General features: G+C 33.4%; 1 protein-coding gene across 1 annotated transcript in view; it reads right to left on the bottom strand.

Annotated features, from left to right (window-relative positions):
- The window catches only part of bs (serum response factor blistered), a 339,616-nt gene that overhangs the window by 32,541 nt on the left and 283,754 nt on the right, over positions 1 to 23,321 (bottom strand). The window contains exon 4 of the mRNA XM_075371351.1: positions 11,186 to 11,311. Within this exon, the coding sequence (XP_075227466.1) occupies positions 11,186 to 11,311 (126 nt within the window). The remainder of the gene's footprint in view (positions 1 to 11,185; positions 11,312 to 23,321) is intronic.

Genomic DNA, 23,321 nt, shown 5'->3' with positions numbered 1-23,321 from the left:
TTTGCGAAGCGATATTATACTGATATAATTTATCCATAAAAAAAATTTTTAATAATCGTTGTACGTGTACATGTATAACGTCTTATATATTAGGATGATCCAAATATTAACTCTCCTTACAGTACTAAACGAAGTTATAGATCGTCCGTAATATTTATCTTCTGTAAATTTATTAAAAAAACATTCCAAGCTCAATTTTTTGTCAACCAAAGTCATAAGATTCTATTAATGATTGCGCTTAAAACGGTAGAAATAGGTAAATACTTATTGTCAATATTTTAGTTTTAACTTCTACTTCTAAAATTGTGTTTATATATGATTTACAATTACAGAAAAGTTATATAAATTTTAGTATAAGTTTTATTGTTACGTAGAAATTTTTTTTTCTTTAACACCCGCAAACTATTTTGACAAAATCACTGGAAATAAATCGACATATACGGACTTAACTTTTGTTTTATAATTTAATGAAAAAATTTGTTTTATAATTACGGTAGTTCATGTGTTTTTCAAGTTTTGACTGTTATTAAAAATCCTATACGAGGTAACTGTCGAGTAAGGCGATCAAACGGGGGCCTAATTTTTTCCCTAAAAATCTTTAAGTTTTTAACAATTATTCTCTAAATAAAGTATACTTCTGACGGTAACGTATAAACGTAATTTGTTCAAGGGAGTAAAATCGGCCACAAATTATTTTACTGACCATTTTGATCTTTTTTCGTTACCGTACTCTAAATATTACATATTTATGTCATTAATATTTAAAAACCGAACTGCGTATTTGAAATAAAATCTGTCAAGACAAAAACCGAGAGAATCTTTTTTTTTAAGAGATACTATTAGCTACATTAATACAAGACTTTATCGGTTTAGCATGTCTAATTGACTAGCATTCTTCATCGGGTAAACTAGGTGTAACTCTTTATTACATGTCAGCTGAACGTAGAAGCCTTAATTTTTTTATTTCGTATGTAACAGGTATTACTTTTCTTTTATTCCTTGAATACAAACTAACGTATAAATTTTAATTAAAACATAGCGGTATACAACATTTTAATTATTTAGTTAAGTAAACATTATAAAATTGTCATTGGATCTTAAAAAAAAAAAAAAATTAAAAATGCCAAAATAACCTTTTGACTGAATTATAAACGAAATTTTATTATATAAGAAAGGATAAAATTGTCTTAATAAGATTCATGCGAAAGCAAATTTCAAAAAAAAAATTATTGTACGTACTATTACAAAAACGTAGCCAACACGCCACGCAGGTAATAAAATACGTATTGCAGATAAATCTCCTACATAAACGAGAAGTATGTTCATTAAATCGAACGCTAACAAACGGAAAGTCGGTAAGAGGAATATTCTATTATCCGGTAACACATGTCGCGTTATATTAAATAAGCAATAAACCAACAAAACTACGATAATAAACAGCTTATACAATGCAATTCGTCAAGAGGTAAATTCTACCCGTTCTTCCATGAACTACCGTAAAATAAAATCAGTAGCAACAAACCTATTATTATTATTATTATCATCATCATCATTATCATTAATAAACTAGCGAGTACTACGTTAATAGTTATACGATCGTAAACCAGTTACAAACAAGTAAACGATTCTGAAAGGTACGTATACTTAAGTTAACTACAAAAATCTTGTAATTTATCGTTCTAAGATTCCTAGATAATCCTGTAAATAATTAAAAGATGCATTACGAAAAACTGAAACTATTATAAAGCACTAAGGTTCGTAATACCATTATCGGTACATCAAATTTCTTGCAGAACTATGTAATAAATAAAGTTTACACTATTTTACAAAAAAAAGGATTTTCCTGTTAAGTGCATTCAATATGGTGTGTCCCACAAGGTTTTTTGCACCGATTTCAAATCTGAAAACAAAAATTAAATAGAAGGCAGAATGTTTCAGTAACACGGATCGAAAGAAAACCTGAAGTTTTAAGAAATTATATAGTCTAGAGTACGATATTACAACTGTTTTTCTTTAATGTTCTCTTGTATTCAGCTCCGAAATTACTTTTTTAAACTCCAGAAGTAATCGATAAGCGTATTTCGACTCCGATTTCCCTGGTACACTGTTACCATCGTCGATATATCCTGATAAAAGCCAGCAACTCCGAATGAACTTTAGACAAATTAAAATGACGAAACGGATAGTTAAATTCTGCTGTGAGGTTCAACGCTCTCGGTGTGAACCTTAAAACGGTCGGCATGGAAATCAAAATCTTCTTTTTCTTCATTAAATTCTAGATCATCGTAACTTCTTTATCGTTAAATTTTCATCTAAACACCACGTTTTGGCGGAACCGGAACAGGTAACTCTTCGCCGAGTGAAATAGTTCTTACGGCTGAAAAAGGACCAAAATATGCAAAACAGATCTCTTGAATTTACTTGTGATGCGTCATATTTTGAAATACAAAAATAACAGCGTAATGTGGCAGTTCGGTTCTCTCCATACTATAGGACATCATGGCTTCGCAATCAGCCGACAACTAACTAAAGTTATTCAAGAATGACACCGGTTAAGAAGCGTCCAACATCCAAAATAGAGTTCATGTGAACTTTTAACCGAAGGAGTAAAAGTTAATTCACCAAACACATAGTAAAATTTGTTAGGATGATACTGCTAACGGTATTAAAAAAAAAAACAATACGTATGACGCACAAAAAAAATACACGTGTCAGAAAAAGTAGAAATAGAACAAAAGAACTAGAGAATGAAAGATTCTCTAGTCTTGGATACTCTACAATAGCAAGAAATAAATATTAGAAATTAAAAAAACTCGACTGCCGAAAAAACATTGCTATTTTTGTTCCGGTTTGGTTTCATCGTGATTTTTATTATTCTGGCAAATACCCTGTTTGAATTTTGAAAATCGAAGGATTGTTTGCAGAAATATTATAAGAGCCTCCCAAAACTGCGCCCCGGCGGCATCCCGGTTGTTACCGGTTGATGGTGATCGGTCTAGCCTCGCACGAGGTGCTCACATCACCTCACCGCTCTAGCCTCACACGCAGTTTCCACGGCAAGCCCATTATTTTAGACAGACATTTTTTAAATCTATTTAATATTATTTATTTTAACGTAAATTTAATTCTATTATTTTTGTAATATTATTCATTCGACTGATTCGAATCGTTCGGTTCAAACCCGACTAACACAATGATAGAGACTTACAGTTCATTAATTCGATTCATTAAAGTTTGTGCTTCAACCGGCAAATCTCCAGTACGATATCCTATGACAGTCCCGGTAACGTAAGGATTCCAACGCGGGGTCAGATATTTAAATCGGTTCAGCCGTTGTAGTGCTACGCTGAAAGAAATACACCCTAAATACATTACACTCTTTTTTGGGCAGTCGTGTAAAAATAGATAGAAATGGTTATATCAATTACGTCATTAATTAAGGTTATTTTAATTAAATAGTTCTTTTCCGATAATTTTATAATTCCTAGAAGGAATGAGTCACACTATATAGTCAGAACAAACATGAAAAATAATCATCGACTAACGAATGTTTACAAGCGATTTAACCTTAATAAAAAATGAAATTTTTTTTAACAATTTTAACTTTTTACGAGTTACATTTACAGAAAAAATAAAGCTCTGAGGACTAATTTTGAGGTCATATGTGGATTCAGCGTCAATCGATAGAAAAGAGTAGGCCAAAATATCTGTGCAACAAAAATTCTAATAGACCGGTGTATTTTATTTACACGTTTAGCACGTACTGCGACGATTTCTTAACGATCAAATCCACCAGCTAAGTTTAGATTTTACGTAAATGGAAAATTTTTAAGCGATTTTTGAGGACGATCTCATTTTGCAATTTACTACAAAAAACAAAATACTCGTTTCCCGCGAGTTCAAAAAGACAAACATAAAACCCTCATTACAATGTAATATACGAGAATTCATGTTAACCGTAAAAAAGTTGAACGTAGGAAAATTCAGTTACGGAATATATTTACTAAATAGGAATGAATTGAAGGAAGACTTTCAGCTTCAGGTTGGGTTTTTGTACAATATCGGACGGGATAAAAAAAAATCCCCGAGAATGAGATCCGTATGCAGAGTAGCGCCTATTAAATTATAGAAATAAGAAGACAAATTTGTTCAATACTCTTAGCGTAGAACAACCAGTTGTTGGAAGCAGACAATGGGAAAGGTCTATACTTGCACTTGGCGAACACGAGTTCTCAAGTTATACGCAAGACGATCTGGTCAAGCATATTAACAATATTAGACATAAACTACAAACCGATAATGACATGGATCCAACACGGACACAAGGGGGCCGAGATACTGTGCTTCAAAACGACATCAGAGGAAGAGACAATAACAGCAATAACAAAATCAAAGACAGAAACGATACAGACACTTCAGACGGACAATGTACCTCCACCATGGAGGTTCATATACAAGACATTAATAACACACATAATGACGGACAAACAAGAAGCAGCCCAACCCCCGGACCGTCAAACATTAAACAAAAAAAGACAACTAAACGAAAGACAAAAGACGTTACTATCGAAACGACTAAAACTAAACATAAACGACCAAGGACAGACACGAAACGAACAAACGACACAGACGGAACTATTCCAAACACCAGACGACCAAATGTTGGACGAACTGATGACAGACAAAGAGAAGGAACTGGACCACAGCCACATCATCTACTTCGGAGAAAGAAAAGGGGGTAACAGCACACGAACAAGAGAACGAATCGGAAGATATTTACAGCTTGACACTGCAGGACTTACAGAAATGTATGTTACGACGCAAAAAATATTCAATATTAGGGCGTTCATTCTGTATTGCATCCGCAACGGTACGGCCACACTCCATCAGTTTGGAGCTAAAAGATCAACAAGACTCAACAGACTAGAACGAGAACTACAACAAGAACTAGAAACGATTAACACACAAACGGACATAATAGACCATACAATTTGTAAACAATATTGGGAAGATAAAAAGGAAAACAAAAGAATAGGAAAAAACAAAAATTCCGACGTAGTAAATTTAATAGAAAATCTAATCGAAGAACACAAAATAACATCATGTACAGAATGGGAAAGCAAGGTAGATATAGATATCAAACGACAATTAATGAAAGAATTTGGATTGAACATAGACAGCTACATACAAAAAATCATAAGATACAACAAATATGAAAAGATCAAACAAATAAAACACCAATCACTAACAAAAATATTAACATATATAAAAAATACACAGAAGATTATGAAATAGAAGACGAAGACATAGACAGGGCACTCTGGATTGAACAAATGTTAAAAGAAAATGATATCGAACCGCAGGAAATATTCGCATGGACAGAAATAATAAAAACAAAAAGATATAAAAAAATTAACGGACTAGTACTATATGGAAACACAAATGCAGGAAAATCATTACTGATCGATAACCTGATAGGACCCACACAACCAGAAGAAATACCAAGAGAACGAGACAACAGTGGTTTCCATCTAGACCGACTACCAAATGCAACCGGTGCATTATTCGAAGAACCTCTAATAACACCGATAAACGTCGGCACATGGAAACTACTGTTAGAAGGAAAGACGGTAAAGACAGACATAAAACACAAAGACAAAGAAGGAATAAAACGACTACCCATATATATAACAACAGCAACACCAATAACAAACAACATAGACAGAAACGAAGAAATACAAATAAACCAAAGGATAAAACTACTCAAATTTACAAAAAAAATATTTCACAGGAATGAAAAATATGCATTAACATCAGAACTAGAAGCAAACAGAATACAAAAACCTGATTAGGATTAGGAAAATCAGGCGACGGAGCTGGAGGAGAGGGATACGGACAAAGATACCCATTAAAGGTACACATACATTAATATATAAATTATTATTAAACAAATAAAACATATACAAAAATATAATTATATTCTCTTGTATGTGCAGGTTTTAAATATATGGAACAGAGGAGGAAACAGCTTCTACAACGTAGTCAAAAACAGCCATTGCATGACACTCGACTTCACATCAGACCAAGGACCAATACCGATACATGTTCTGGTGTTCTGATGTTCTGGCCATCATTGTGGTGTGACAGTGAAATAGCAAATAATCAAACTATAAATCTATATAACGAACTAAACAAACTGGCGTGGGGTGTAACATGGGTTAAAGGAGAAATAACAATAGAGGTATACAACGTACTAAGACAAAGGCTACTACAAGGAGGGTCAACAAATTATACAACATATGACTTCGAGGGATCACAAAACCTAGTAGTTGGTACCTACGACAGATATCCATTGGAATTACAAGCAGCAAAAAAAGAAGATGTAGGACCAACATACCACCTAAACGAAAAAGATCACGTACTATTCTCAACAACATTAGACGTAATAACAAAGGAAGAAATAGAACAAAGAAAAGAATATAAAAAAACAATAAATTTTCCTACATTAACACATAATTATTGCTACAAACCAAAAGATATTAATAAGTGGGATATACTAATACCAGGAGTACAAGGTACTACATTAAAACAACAAATAATTAAACCACCAAACGAATTTCTAAGCCGCAACAGGAGAAAAATATCTAGGATCAGGAGCTGTATTCCAAAACAGAGTAACATACCCAGGAATGGTACTAGGACAACCATATGTAGAAGACGAAACAGGAGTAATGAAATTTAAATACTTTATTAGAATAAGTACACAATTACATCTTATTCACCATATGAAACCAGACTATAACAATACAGAAGTAAAAGAAGCATTATATAGACAGACAGTACCACTACCAACTATAACACCAATTGCAGGACAAAATGATGTATGTAAATATATATGTAGCCCTTACGAAATAGATTTAAGTTAAAATTAAATATGTATATCTGTAAATAAAAAACAAGTTAAAATATTATGTAACCGGGATTACACAACCCGGATATATGATAAAATATGTAAATAAAATTGAATAAATTATAATGGTACTTCCAAGAACTTTAGTCTGTTATTTTCCTAATCCCAAGTAGTCCAAAAAAAAAAAAAAACATCGAGGATAAAGGAAAAGGACGGATAATATGAAAGGAAGGATCTAGCTGCAGAAGAACCACAAAAATCATATCGAATTATAACACGCTCGCAGATTTGCGATATCTCCCCCCTTTCCATCTACAGAAAGAGTTAACAATATTAAAGATTTGGTTGTTACTACAATTAGTACTTTACTTTAGTACTTAAGCGCTTTACGTACACCTACTATTACAAAATAAGTAATATTAAATAAAGATGCTGAAATTATTAAAAAGTTATATTTTGCGTACGCTCAATCTCTACTCTAGAACCGAATAACGACCTGGATACTCGCACATTCATACTCGAAAATTCGTCACCTTTATGTATAACGGTTAATCTATTACTTATTTAAAAATAAAAATAAATCTCAAGCTAATCGCAATAATTATGACTTTCGTAATATCCAAGAAGTATTTATAGAAATTCTTACTTTTTTTTAAAGGTCGCTAGAAGACAAATAGTATACTCTACCGGCAAATTAATTAAATCTAATCCCTAATAATTTATTTTATTTTTGGTTAACGAAATCAATATTAAGACTACCGAGGAGTATTTTAAGGGAAATTCTTACTTTAAATTTAATTATAGTCCCTAGTAAATTTTATTTAAGTAATAAATAATTCGAAGGGTTACGATTTTTGGATGGTTTTCCTCTTTGTATTTGGGTTCCGAATTTCTTGAGTATTTTTTAATTTATCTTTTTAAAAACTCAGTCTGCTGAACTACACCGCTAGCGAACAAGCCTAGCTTATGCCATTAGGTTTTGGCAAGAAAAAAGTTTTGGCGTGTGAATAAAGCACGTTAATTATGATGTCAACACTTTTGGTTTTTCGTTGTATTTTTTACCCGTTAATATATTTTGTAAACAAATAAATAATAATGCGTAAAAATTAATTTAATAACCGTTTAGAATGCCTCTTCGGTTTTATAAATAATGAATTATTATCATAATATTTTGTTGAAAATATTTGTCATTTGTGACAAATTGGTATTGAAATGTGGTGCTATAAGAGAATGTTAAAAATCAGATGGATGGATAAAGTGACAAATGAAGATGTATTGCGGCAAATAGATGAAGAAAGAAGCATTTAGAAAAATATAGTTAAAAGAAGAGACAGACTTATAGGCCACATACTAAGGCATCCTGGAATAGTCGCTTTAATATTGGAAGGACAGGTAGAAGGGAAAAATTGTGTAGGCAGGCCACGTTTGGAGTATGTAAAACAAATTGTTGGGGATGTAGGATGTAGAGGGTATACTGAAATGAAACGACTAGCACTAGATAGGGAATCTTGGAGAGCTGCATCAAACCAGGCAAATGACTGAAGACAAAAAAAAAAAAAAATCATAATATAACATCTTTCTTTTAATATTTAATCGCATACGAAGCTTCATATCTACGGTCGGTGAATCGTAAACGGCCAGGATAAACTTTTTGGAAAGGACTTGATTTAAAAATTAAAAGCCATTCTTTCATAACGGACGATGCGACTACAGCACTTTTGCGCAAGATACCGCTGTAAATGTCGCGTATGTCTCCACCACCGCCGGCCGTAACGTCACAAAACTTACAACGAGTAATGAAACAGAGATATGAAAATAGCATATGAAAATAAAAAAAAATAATAAAAAAGCAACCCAATAACATAAACGTTAAAGAAAGATGACTAACCGGTGAAAAGACGTTTTGAACTATGTAAAAAATTCTACATCAGAAATACAGCCTCACAAGGAAAACAAAACAATCATTCACAAGAAGAGTAAAAAGCTTGACTTAAAAGTTTAACTATTCTACTAGTTAGTCGGGCGTAAATTTCAATACTAAAATGTTTCTGTAAAATTTATCCTTTAACACCCTTTCGACATAAGAAATAGTTTTATAGAAAATATAAAGAGATCGAAAATTGAAAAGTCATCTGCAGATTCCAATTAAAATATTTTCGACGAAACATGAATAACTTCAGTATATCTCACGTAAAATTCTACATAAAGACGCTAAAACAATTATGTTAAATCAAGTAATTATTCAAAATTATTGGGAAAAAAAACCACTGAAGTAAGTAAAAATCATTCGGCCATTAACCTGCTAGACAATAGTAATACGACAGGCCGATTGAAGCGATGACTGAACGACTTATTTTAACAAGATTTAATTAAAAAAAAGAAAGAAAAATATGAAGTATTTCTACCGGGATTATCTCGAAAAAGATAAATTTAATTTCAAATAATCTTCTCATTGTTCTTGATGGGAACAGATCGCAAACACGATGTGCGTGAGAAAAGTAATGAGATTGGTAGCACTGCGAGCGATCTAGCAACGCTGTGTTTACCGGTCTATGCTAGACCGGTTTGTTCATCCCTTCCGCATGCTCAGTACGAGTTTCAACTCCGTTCAGCCGGCACATTATTTTTGACAGCGCCATAAGTGAACTTGTGTTTTTGTTGTGCGTGACGAAAATGGAGCATCGGAATTTAGAGCGACGTTGTGCGATCAAGTTTTGTGTTAAACTTGGGGAATCCGCGAATGTGACCTTTGAAAAGTTGAAACAGGCCTATGGGGAACATTGCTTATCAAGAACAGAAGTTTTTCGCCGGCACAAATCATTTTGGAAGGCCGAGAACACGTTGAAGATCAACCACGCTCAGGGAGACCTTCAACTTCAAAATCTGACGAAAACGTTGAGCGTGTGAGGAGTCTTGTGAGATTAGACCGTCGTTTAACAATAAGGATGATGAGTGAGCAGTTAAATTTAAACACTTTCCGTACGTCAAATTTTGACAGACGATTTGAACATGAGAATGGTTTGTGCGAAATCGGTACCGAAAAACCTCACAACAGAACAGAAGGACAATCGAAGAAACGTGTGCGTTGATCTTCTTGAGAGGATTGACAACGACCAAGAATTCTTCAATCGTGGGATCACAGGGGATGAATCCTGGATATTTAAGTACGATCCTGAAACAAAGCGGCAAAGCGAGTGGCACACTCCATTATCTCCTCGACCGAAAAAATGTCGAATGAGCAAATCAAAGATCAAAACCGTGCCGATTTGCTTTTTTCACAGTAGGGGTATCGTGTATAAAGAATTTGTTTCTCTAGGACAAACTGTCAACCAAGTGTTTTACAAAGGTGTCCTTGAAAGGCTCAAGAAAAGAGTGATTCGCGTGAGACCAGACATTGCAGACAAGTGGATGATTCATGATGACAATGCTCCGTGTCACACGGCCATTTCCATCATGGAATTTTTGACCTCAAAACGCATTCCTACGGTTCCTCAAGCCCCCTATTCACCTGATTTGAGTCCATGTGACTTTTTCCTTTTCCCGAAATTGAAACGTGTCTTAAAAGAACGTCAATTTGGAACTCTGGAGAACATTCAAAAGACTGTGACGGACCAGTTAAAAGCCCAACCGGTTGAAGCCTTCCAGCGCTGCTAATAGGAGTGGGAACAACGACCTGCACTGTGCGGTACCTGCACTCTCTAAAACGGTAACTCATGTAGGTGAGGCATATAAAATTAATCGGTTCGTTATATGGAATTATTTCTTTTTTTTTTTTTTTTTTTTTTAATGAACAGTTTTAAAAAACAAAAATCTAACAATAAGTTTATTTATCCTGTTTTACTACTATATAATCTGTTGATCTATCAAAAAAAAGTGAGTGAAATTTCCTTAAATCCTTTTTGTAGAAAATTTACTTAATGATATTTTAAACTACAATTAGTATTTATATAACGTAAGATTAAGCATCACGTACGTCATAGTATTAACACTAACTTTCGGACAAAAAAAAAAATATGGCGTGTAGAGATTTGCCTTGGGCTAAAGAGAATGCCCTTGGAGTATACATTTCACACGTCCTAGTATAACTTCATACGTTTATCTAACGATAAAATATAGAAACCGAATAAATAATTATTCGATAATAATAATTAATTCGACGAATGACCGGCGATAAATATTTTAATAGAAGTAAAACCGCTATCTACTGTTTAAAAGACGGGGAAAAGCTAGGCCTAATCGCTTTTCTCATTCATATAATCTTCATTTCATACTTACCCGCGGCAGGTCGGGTATTTTGATGTGCGGGTGCGGGCGGTGGAGATCGCGGTGGTCTTTCCGAAGATCGCGGTGAAGAAGTCGCTTGTCTTAACTGTTGCTGTAATAAGCTTAATTCGCCTCTACCTGTCGAAAACACAATAAAAATAAATTAATTATTTATATTTAAAAATTATTTTATCAATCGGTCAAACTTAATCGCTATTTATTAATCACAATATTTTATAATACTTCCTCGTTTAGTAGGTACGAAATACCGACCGAAGACCTTGAGAAAGCCATCTAAAATACTAACTACTTAAAAAAAAAAATTCCAAGTCTCACACAAACCGCGGTATTTATCAGCGACCGCCAAATTTATTTCGCTTTCATGCAACAAGTGTAATTTCAATCGTACTAAAATTTAAAAATTACAAAGCAGTTAAGTATATAACTGCAGAAAAAAAATTAGTGTCTACGGACACATTTTGTAAACGTTTATTCTATTAAGTTTTCAACAATTAACTTTTAATCAGTTTTATAATAATTTCTGATCGATAATTAAAACATCCAATACACCATGCAATATATATATATATCTGAGGATGCAGACACTCGTGTGTATCGGCATAATACACATAAATCGATCGGTTATCAAATTACAGTTTGACTATATAAATGAATTAACCTTATTCTTACAATGAGTTCATAAAAGCGCGTAACCAAAAAAGGATGTCGATCCTTTTCGACAGGATATCGCTTATAGGTTTGTTGTTACAGAGTTCCTGGCAAAGGCCGATATTTCATCGAGACTGTACTAAATAAGGTGATAATGCATAGATCACGTGACTGATAGTTCCTCAGTCACTTAATCGCTCGGTCTCGCTTGAGATGATAGAATGTTTTTATACCTAATTTTCCCGAGAGTGCGATACAAATAAATTTACTATTTGTTCGTTAAACGTCCAGATTTCGTGAAACAGAAAATCTAGCCGATCGTAAGCACAGTGGTTGGCAGTCAATGTAACACGATCACAGTTTGCGAGGCATTCATCAGATTTTATGTTCTATGTGAAAGTCACACAGGAAACCTTAAAAAAAAGCGGTCAGGATTGTTGAGAAAACAACCTATAAAAAAACTCAAATTACGCCAATAAAAATTCAAGAAGTACAAGAAGTTGGAGAACCTTGACTACCAGCTGACATTACAACGTAAACGGTTCAAATGTTTGATTAGAGGTGGCGTGCGCATTTTGTAAAATACATTTTACTCAGAAGAAGCGTGATTTCGTTCTTTTGGATACATTGCCTAAACGATTCAGTACGGAATATGAAATTTGACGTTTATCATGAAAGTCACAGAATTCTCAAAACGGGGCGATTTTGCGACGAAGAGTTTGGTCTGATCAAATTTCTTCATACACATTAATAGCAAAATGTTTTCAATGTTTTACTTATTGAAAATTTCGTAGCCTCGCTTGTAACTGAAGACTGAAACTGCTGGTTACAGTTAAACGGTGCCGTACGCCACTCTGCCGATCAGTCATTTGGGAATTTTTCGTCAAATTTTTAAACATTTTTAGGGACATAATCGGAATTAAATTCTAATTATAAAACTATCACGCGTATTTGAATCGATTAACTGATTTCAGAATTATGACTTAAAAGCATCACGAGATTCAATTCAGCAACTCTTACCGGAAACGGATGCACGTACTGACGATTGTGTACGGATTTTTCGATAAGCGTGTAATTTCCGGCTGATTATGGCCTCTACGGTCCCCGGAGCTCTCACAACCAGATTATTTATTTATGCAGTCATCTGAAAGGTATTATATTCAAGATCAACTCCCACGCTTTGGATAAATTGAAGGAAATTATCGAAGTCAGCATTTTTAATATCAACTAGAAAAAAGCCGCGAAAATGTTACACGGTTTATATATATTTCAGTACATATGATTTTTTTTTTTTAAATAGTCTTGCTAATTGTAACTAAATGAAGTTCATGAATTAGCGTACTAACAAAAAAAAAACTTTTACAACGAAAAGCTTAAAAATCCTGAACATTTTTGTCTGTTTCTTAAGCTTGGGATTTTTAAACACAGCTCTAACCCCAATGTTTTCCTTTTTTATCCCCAAGACACAAATATAATTTTAGATAAATCGTTCGGACGAGTGATCGTTCGTGCGCTTCATTCAAAATAAAAATGTGAGCACATTCAGCAAACAAACCAACACACCGTCTTTTTTATTGGAGATACAACTCTATGGAAAGCTGCATCGAACGTAAAGAAACTAGTTGACGCATGCATCAACGCTAGACAAGAACAAGAAGACATTTTGAACATTTACTGTGACATTTAAGTGGAAAAACATGAAAAATATAGTACGCTTAGTTGTAGTTAAACTATATTTGTCGTTAAATAAATATAATTTGTTTTACACGTAGATTAAATGACATACTTGTATATAACTTATTAGCTATGGATACCGAAAAACGTATTTTTCATTTATTTAAAGAATCAAAGATTATGAATCCGAAACCAGTACAAACGTTTAATTTACGTTAAGAGTACAAAACAGATTAGCAAAGACAGTAAAAAAAAAGTGAATGTACATAGTTTAAAGAAGAAAGCGAAAGATTAGTATAATGATAGAAAGTAAAAAGATACCGATTTTATTTAAATTGAAGAGACATTTCTTCTGTAATATTTATATTTTGGTATCCACACGTGAATGTATTCCCAAAAAGCGGCATTAATATTAGTGATCAATCAATTATTAAACTATTGTATTCTTTATAAGAGAAAAAATCGCTTAAATCTGGGATTATTTTGATGTTAAATTGGGTGCTTCGGATTTATTTAGCATTTTCAGTTTAACATAACAGCTAATGTGGAAGAAATGTGCTACTTTAAGTGGTGTTTTCAGATTATTAAATCTAAAATAAATAAAATTTAAAAAATAATAATTTGGAACTGCGATAAAAGTAGATGAATTAGAATGCATTTTTTATACTGAATCTTAAAATGAAATCAGTTTTTCTTCAACACCCTCAGATTTTTAGTTATGACCCTTTAAAATATAGAGAAACTTCTTAAATAACAGAATACAAAAAAAAAATAATACGAGGGACGATCAGAAAGTAATTTACACCCTATCTATGAAATAAACACATATTTATGACAATTTTTTTTGAAGAAAAACTACATTTTTTATCTATTTTTCGACATAATCACCACGTTTTTGTAAACACATTTTGTATCTTGTGACAAGTTTTTCAATTCCGCTCTCATAAAAATTTCGTCCAATTTCCTTCAACCATTAAAGGACCGCTTCCTTAATTTCATCATCATTAGCGAAACGCTCCCAGGTCTCGCTTGAGAGGACCAAACAGGCGGTAGTCGCAGGGTGTTAGGTCACAGCTGTAAGGCGGATGAAACCATACTTACCACTTGAATTTTTGCAGTAACTCCTTTGTTACATGAGGCTGAATGAGGAGTAGCGTTGTCGTAAAGAAAAACGACCCCATCGTTCAATCTTTAATGGCTTTACGCAATTTTTTTCAAGTGTCACGGTAAGATTCGGCATTGATTATTGCTCCTCGGGGCATAAATTCACTGTAAATAACTCCCTCAGATTCGAAAAGACTGTCGGCATAACCTTTTGAACACGTGGGGATGTTTTCACTTTTTTTGGCTGCGGCGAATTTTCATGTCTCCATTCATGTGATGCTCGTTTAGTCTCAGGAGTGTAATGAATCACCCAGCTCTCATCCCCTGTGATGGTTTGTTTCAAAAACTGTGGAACAGTCCTAGAATAACGTTGAAGAAAGGAAGGAACAGATGCAAAAAGTTGATGTTTGTGGTTGTCGGTCAACATATGTCGCACCCATCGCACCCATATGACACCTTACGGCAATCAAGCTGATCGTGTGTAATCGAAAACACACTACCATAACTGATGTTAAGTTCACCTGCAAACTCTCTAATTTTAATGCGCCGGTTACTCAAGATCATTTCATTCACGTATTCCGCGTTACCCGCCGTGTTTGCAGTTGAAGGACGCCCAGCACGCAGCTCGTCACTCACATTTGTTTTTCCGTTTCTGATGTTTGGCACCATTTTGTGATCATGAGGCGTGACCACCGTACATTCTCACCGTATACCTCAATAATCTGGCGATGAATTTCACAATTTTATTTTTTTTTCCACAAAAATCGGTCTACTGAATGCACTTCTATGTCGGACGAAACCTCTAGAGGACACGCCATACTGACAACGATACTATACAGGTACTAAATGTCGTACACAATTGCCGCTGGGGAAGCGTGGAGACAACACAACCAGTGCTGCCACCACAAGACATTAATACATCCCTTTCGGTTCAAGAATACGGCAAGAGTGTAACTTACTTTTTGATCCATCTCTCGTACATAAAAATGTATAGGCCTACGTATAAAACCTTATGACTCGAAAATTTCCAAAACTACTAAATAAATTTCACTGAAATTTATATATTCTGTAGCAGCGTATCTGAAGTTGTGCTTGTGAAAATTTGATTACGATCGGCCGAGTCGTTCTTGAGTTACATTCAATTTAAATTATAAAAAATTTGAGCGGAACAAATCAGAAGTGCGGTTCGTTACGACGCTGCAAGTTTGAACGTTGACGTTTCTTTTTATAAATGTTTTAAGTATTTACCGATAGATAATAGCACAAGAGTGTTACTTTTTATTCTAATATTTACGAGTACGTTACAATCTGTTTAACCGGTGAACAATAAACAACCCTCCCGCGGCCTGATGAAATGAGGATGGTATGTATGGCGTGTAAACGAGGTGTAATCTTGTACAGACTCTGGCCGACGTTCCTGAGACGTGTGGTTAATTGAACCCCAAACACCAATGTACACCGACCGGTATATAATGTCTAGTATTCAAATCGGTATAAAAGCGACTAACCTTTACTAGGATTTGAACCTTACAGCATTTGACTTCGAAAATCAGCTGTGAAACAAGTGATTTCCGACGACGAGTTAGCCAGAAGATCAGCCCCGCGGGCTAAAAATATTTGAGTGGATCATTCTAAACATTGTACTTATAAAATAAAATAATTTATCTTTTAATTATCTCATTAAATTACGGTTATAATTAATTTTGTTTTAAACAGAAAACGTACTTTAATGTAAAAAAAAATCATACTTTTTTACTTTTGCAATTTTTTTTGTAAGACTATAGATTAGAATGGCTCGATGCATTTTCAAACAAAATAGAATAACGAATAAAAATCTGTCTTCTTGGGCAGAATTAAATTATTTAATTTAAAAAAGATAACAATTAAATGAAATAATTTCATAACCGTCATTATTTATGTTGCATACTACATAAACAATTATTATGGACGCCTTCCTTTTATTAACTACCAGTGAAATGACAAAAAGTTTTGAATTTTTTACGTAAAACTAATCTGAGACCGTTAATGTAAAAAAGTTTTGTTAAGAAATTACAATACGTATAAATTTATCACACAGAGTACAAGTAAATAATGCGCGCTAATAAATCAAATAACGAGTTTAAAACAATAGTAACATAGAAGGAAAGCAAAGACAAAATAATTGGCAGAAACTATTTGATAATCAATAATGAAAGTTGAAAAGATAAGAAGACAACAAGATGAGGTCGACTAGATGTAGGTCAAAACACTATGGTTCTCATCACGTGAATTCTTTTAAGACCCGTTGTCGAGTCGGAATTTGTTGCTATTATTATTAATACGTTATGAAAACGAGCTCTTGCGGTAAGTTGAGTAATACAAGTTATTACTACGCTAATATGAACAAGAAAGTTAAAAATAAATATTCAATTCATTTTGTTTTAGGATTCACTTCTGTCAGTTCGTCGTTGTTTTTCTTTAAGCGGTAAAAGAAAAAGCCTCTAACCTATGATCTATTTCATAATTAAAAAATATATAGTGGTAGCCAATATAATCAGTTAAAATCTTTATTTATATTCTGTTACACTTTTTTGCATTATATCGGTGACGTTAAATCTTGCTAATCGGTTTGAAACCTAGCAATTTAACTTCATAAGACTTATTTTATTTCCCAAAAAACTTTTCTGTTCATACATACACACACACACACACTTACGTGCAGTTTATAAAGTATGGGAACTATGAAAAAACCTGATCATTAAACAGAAAATATGATATTTAGGAAATGCTTCTACCTCATAACGATCGAGTTTTTCGAGGTCACCGTAAATACCCGTAAGCCTTCATGAAGTGGAATAACTAAAAAAATTCAAACGGAAAGAGTAAGGTTATGATACATAATTTAAAAGGAAATCGAAAAATAAAATTTTTGACGCAAAACATAGGGTTATTACGACGAACCTTAATCAAAATGACAACAGTTTAACGTTTATCATAGCTAGTTTTAAAAACGGCCTACAGTACTACACCCTAGATAAAGGTCTCATACCGAAAAATAGATCGTTTTAAGATAACAATATTTGTTAAGTTCCATTTTTTTGTATTTCACAATCGAGCGGTTATTGTAGACCGCTTTTGAAACTAGCCGTGAAAAACATTAAATTGTGCCGTTTTGGTTAGCGCGGTCGTAGTTTATGCCAAAATTTAAAAACTTTAAGATGATTTGTCGCAACTCTATATTTCCCATTTAGAATTTAATTTACCCTCGTGGGCGACTCCTAGGCACTCAGGGTGTGGTGGTCTCATATCGAAAAAGTAGATCGTTTCGAGGTAGTAGCATTTGCTAAATTTCATTTTTCCGTATTTAACGTTTGAAAAGTTATTAAAGTTCTCATACTTTAAAACGCGCGCACGCACACACACATACAAAGGATGATCGACCAATAATGCCGCCACTGCGATCTCTACATCTGCAAGAAAAAAACGTAATTTAAGAATCCGTGGAGTTTAAAAATTCGGAGTGCACATTGCGTATTTGTTTAAAAAAACACCCGCATTGTCCGATATGACATCAACTAAAACGTTTTAGATGGGAACCCCCTCATCACTTTTTATTTGAGTAAACGATATTTCACGCCCTTTTTACCCGTTTTTATAATTCTGCCAACTTAACCCACCAAAGTCTTAATTTCAGGAAAATGTAGTCAAATTCAACCGTTTTAGCAGAAAAATAAAATAATTTTTACTCCGCAATAAATATGCAACGGTTATTTCGTATTTCCTAATTTGTAAATAATTGAATTTATTATTTAAACCGAAAATAAAAACTAGATCAAATAAAGGATAAATTTTACAAAATTTTACATCCAAAACGGGTTAGGTGTATTAAACAAGTTCTGAAATATCTTCTACCAAAAAATGCGATAAAGAAGGGGTTGTTATTTAAAAAATGTAAACTAACCGTACGAGAAAAGGTAAAAGGTTTCTTAAAACGAACAAACGTTTTTATTTTTAAATCCCCCGTAAATTATTACCTTTCTAATTAAAGTTTTTTGTTTCCTAGTTTTAAAAATTGAAACGGTAGCCGTTTTAAAATCGATCACTCAATATGTGTGCAATGTATATTTTAATACATACACAAACACACACGCGCGCGCCCACTTTTTCTCTCTCTACGTACGTTTGTGGTATTTGTGATTTATAATGTAATAAACCGTAACGGTTGTAGGACATCTGAGATGATTCATAAGTAACTTCCGATAAAGCTCTAGCTCCTAAGAAAAAACAGAATTTTATTCTACGCTTAATAATGAAATCGGGGAGTAACGGTTTCTAAACGCTTTCCTCACCGATTCAATTAATATTATCGAGGCATCGGCATATCCGGCTAACAAAATACAGGTACGATATTCGACAGCATTTAAGTGACATCTTCAACACCGTTCGTCACAAAGAATATTACAAAGCACTACCCTCATAGAAAACAATTTTCACCAGTGCCGCATGGAGCGCAATGCTTTACATACGTCACGGTCATAAAAAGGCTAAGTAGGACAGTCAGTACGTTATTCTAAGTAAGGAAATGACAGTACATTAACACCTACTTGCATGCACAATGTAACACAACGGATAGCAAGTAATTTTTTTATAATCTCATTTGTTTAATAATTTTAAATCGTTAAATTTTAAGTAATTTATTCTGAACGATTATACACACAGGTATAATTTTTGGTTTTATTAACGTAGTAATAATAATAATAAATAAAAAAAAAATAAAAAAATAAATTATACTGACATATTTGGTTAGAATATTAAAAATATTATTAGCAAAAATAGTAGTCTATATTATAAAACAACGTAGTAGGTTATAACCAGAAAATTTTAATTACAGATATATGTCATCGACCTCTATCTTAAAAAATAAATAAATAATTTTTATTTAATTACAACGATAAATAACAGAACTGTAGTAAAACTTACGTACAACAGAACGTACATAATTTTTTGAAAGTAAATATAAAAAAAAAAAGAAAAACCTCTCTAATTAATAATTAATTTAAAACCTTCCATATTTAGTTTTGCGTTCGCTAAATACAATGCGAATACGATTTCTAATAAGATTTGTAATACTAATAATAATAATTTAAACACGGTTAACAAAATATACAGTTATACAAATTAAATTAACATTAACGTACGTTTAAAACGACAGAATGTAAACAGATGGTGTTAGTGACACGGGAAATTGTGCAACGTATAGATGCAGAATAAAAAGAGACGGCAGAAGAAGAAAGACATACGGATAAGGGAAGGGAGATAGAACGAGGGAGACGAAACACCGAGCGAAAAAGGAAGGAAGAGAGGTCAAAGATTGGTGGGAGTTGTACTGTCGCGAGTACGAGAAGGGGGCACCTGTAACTCGCCCGAGGATACGTGCACCGGGCGGGCCATATGGCGGTCCGCGTGGCGCCACTTAAGTTTCTTTTAAAACCACCTCCGCCCGGTCTGACCTCGTGTAGCGTAGTCCGTCAAGATGGTTCGCTTAGCAACAATTATTATTATATATGTATTTCATCGATAATAATTACGATAAAATTATCATCTGCGTTCCGATAACTTAATACCTCAAAATAAAATATTAAATAATTATCGATTTATAAAAATAATACAAAATAACAAGTCTATTAGAACGCATTCGTACGATAGATGAAAAGGTAGAACTTTTAAGTCCGTAAAACGTTCGTAATTTAACTTTATCATCCAGGTTTTTTTTTCTCCGATCGTCTGAATATTTTGATGGACACCTACATTCCATTTTATTGTGGTCTAATCTTTCGACATCAACAAGTTTGTAATAACCGTATACATTAATTAATAAATCTGCTTTTACCGCATCATTCGCTACGTACTTTCTACCTCTACCGAATAAACTAACCTTAGACATTTTACGATATATGTCGCTCGATAGGTTTAAATCTTTCTAAAAATCTACCAAATATTTCTCCTCTCTTTACTTTCTACTCAAAAAGTAATCAAAAATAATACGATCACACTCGGTAAAATCTGATTAAATATATAAACCTTCCAGTTTATGGATAAATATCTTGAAAACGAATCGTTAAATATTCAAGAGTTATCCAAAAAGAAAAAAACCGACAATGAACTGTATAACATTTCCGGCTACGTCGATCAAGTTATGCGATTCATTTTTAGATCTTCGATCATTTTAAGCTCGATTCGTATAAGATAAAATAATTCCTTTTTATTGAAAAACAATAATCGAAACTATTGAATTATTTTTTTCACGTTTTCATGTAATATTACTGATTTCTAATTTTACGATAGACAGTTAAATACGAAAAACCTGATTATTTCTATACCTGAGAGGACTAAATGAAAGTTGAACGTGGGACTATAGTGTTCTTGAAAATAAAAACTTTTTTCAATTTGGGATTTCACATACTCAAGAATTAGCGTTCGATTAAAATTAATTTTTAAGAAAATATTCCTCAAGCGGTGGCAATAATTTAAAAATACCTTTTAAAAAATATTAAAATACAGCCGTAATTAAAAATAAACAAAGTTACGACTTTTTAGGAAGGTGGTGAAATGTTTTAGCCATTTTTTCTTTTTTTCAAGAAATATCACAGAATAAGGGCTATCAGAAAAACATTTTTACATTTTAAATGCGACAGGTAACTTGCAACACGGATTTAAATGTTAAAAAAACCTTTTTACAAATTAAATATTCTTTAACCGTTGAAATCGAACAGGCAAAAACTTTTATAGCGGTTAAAATCCCCATTGATGTACGAGTAAAAAATATAGATGCAAAAAACTCCCTTCAACTCCTTTTCTGTAGCAATATATAGTTAAAAAAGGAAAATTATACATCGCTTCTTGGGTATGGAGTGAATTATAGTGAATTAATTAAATAAAAATTGTCGTAAACATGTGATCCCGATAAAAAAAAACTAATCTTTGTTAAGCTGTTAACATTGTTAAACTTCCGAGCGGCTGTTATTTCGAAATAGAGGGGTATTTTTACAGTTCGTTTAGCTTTTGGTTTTTCTATGAAACAGAACCTTGTGCGTTTAGTTTTGATAGCTTGTATAACGCTATCAAAAGAAAAGTATATTATGGAAAGTATACTTTCCATAATTAAGGAAAGTATATTATTTGTAACATTTTTAACGTATGTAAATTTTTATTTTTTTAATCGGCGGATTAGCCGGACTAACCTGTAGTAAATAGAAAACACGGATCAGCTGTCAGCTCGACCGAGCGACGATAGGACGACATCTCCTGGGAGTTGCATGACGACTAAGAAACGCGGACTGCTGTGTGTTCGGACAGGGACCCCAGGAGATCACCTCGCAGAAGATTTATTAGAGAATGTATCTCCGGTCTTGCTGATGATCCATCAGAAAGGCATCAAAAAGCCGGATCGCCTTCCGCGGCAGACGATCGTAGTGCTTCGGAAACAACGGGCACCACAATCCCCCAAAAGTACCTCTCATGAACTGTCGTTATCAAATCGTTTCGATAATCTTACAAGAGAGAATACGAACGCCGAGGTAATCCTGAAGAACGCTGTTAAATCTGCAGAGCTCTATGGTATCACGGATATCATGCGGTTATATGTGCTTCTTAAAACGATTGTAGTTAAGAACGATTACTGCGTCTAAGGACACTGAGCTATATAAGAAAATAATTAGTTTGGTACGCGAACATAATCTCAACGGACACACGTTCACACGGAAAGGCGAAAGGGCTTGTCGGGAAGAGCACAGGAAACTGCATCACTCGGTTCCAGTGGATAATATTAAGGAAGAGATAGAGGAAAACAGGTGCAGAGTCCGCAGTGCTATTAACGCCCGACAAGCGGTAACGAAAGAACTGATATCTACGTTTCTTATTAACCTTGAATTCAGGGTAACAATAAACTGAAATATAGTTTATTTTTTCCAAGATGAATGTATGAGCTGCGCGAACTCTTAGCCGTCTCGATCCAATAACAGCGAGTTTCGTCTGGACAGGAATACAGACAGCACGCCTTCATCGACAATCGTAGTTAAGAACGCTCGGCTCCATAATTTAGCCTTCGCCAAAGTTTCTTATGACCCTTTCTTATGAACATATTTCACATATACTGTATTACGCTCTAATAGAACAAAGCTTGTCTTAACTATGCGTAGTTTTAGTTCTATATTTAGCTATATGATCGTGGGCGGTGACATTAATTCACGACTATCTTTATTCCTAACGTGTCCGACGTCCACAATTAACGACACTGTACGCAAGTCGAATATATTAAACAAAACATACGCTATAAATCATCTCGTAAATCTTAACTCGTTTCACGTCAGTAGAATCTAATCTTTCAGCAAAATAATAACAAAAAAGATCATTGCAAAATATGATCACGATGCTAATAATAATAATAAAGTAAAAAATTAACTTATTAAAAAACCAATGACTTTCTGTAATTCCAAAATTAATCTCATTATAATATTACACCGTTTCCAAATTGGATCCATAAATAATTTTTACTAGACTTACTAAATTAACACATTATTAGACATTACTGCACATTATTATTATAAATTAACATGTCACCTAACACACAACATATTTAATTTCATTCCAACTTAAGACTACTTCGTCAATTCCAGTCAATAGGTCCTCCTCTTCGTCATCACTGAAATCCATGGAACTGAAA

This window comes from Lycorma delicatula, chromosome 7 (genome assembly GCF_047948215.1).
Source record: "Lycorma delicatula isolate Av1 chromosome 7, ASM4794821v1, whole genome shotgun sequence".
Lineage (NCBI taxonomy): Eukaryota > Metazoa > Arthropoda > Insecta > Hemiptera > Fulgoridae > Lycorma > Lycorma delicatula.
This window is presented reverse-complemented; position numbering and strand designations above follow the sequence as displayed.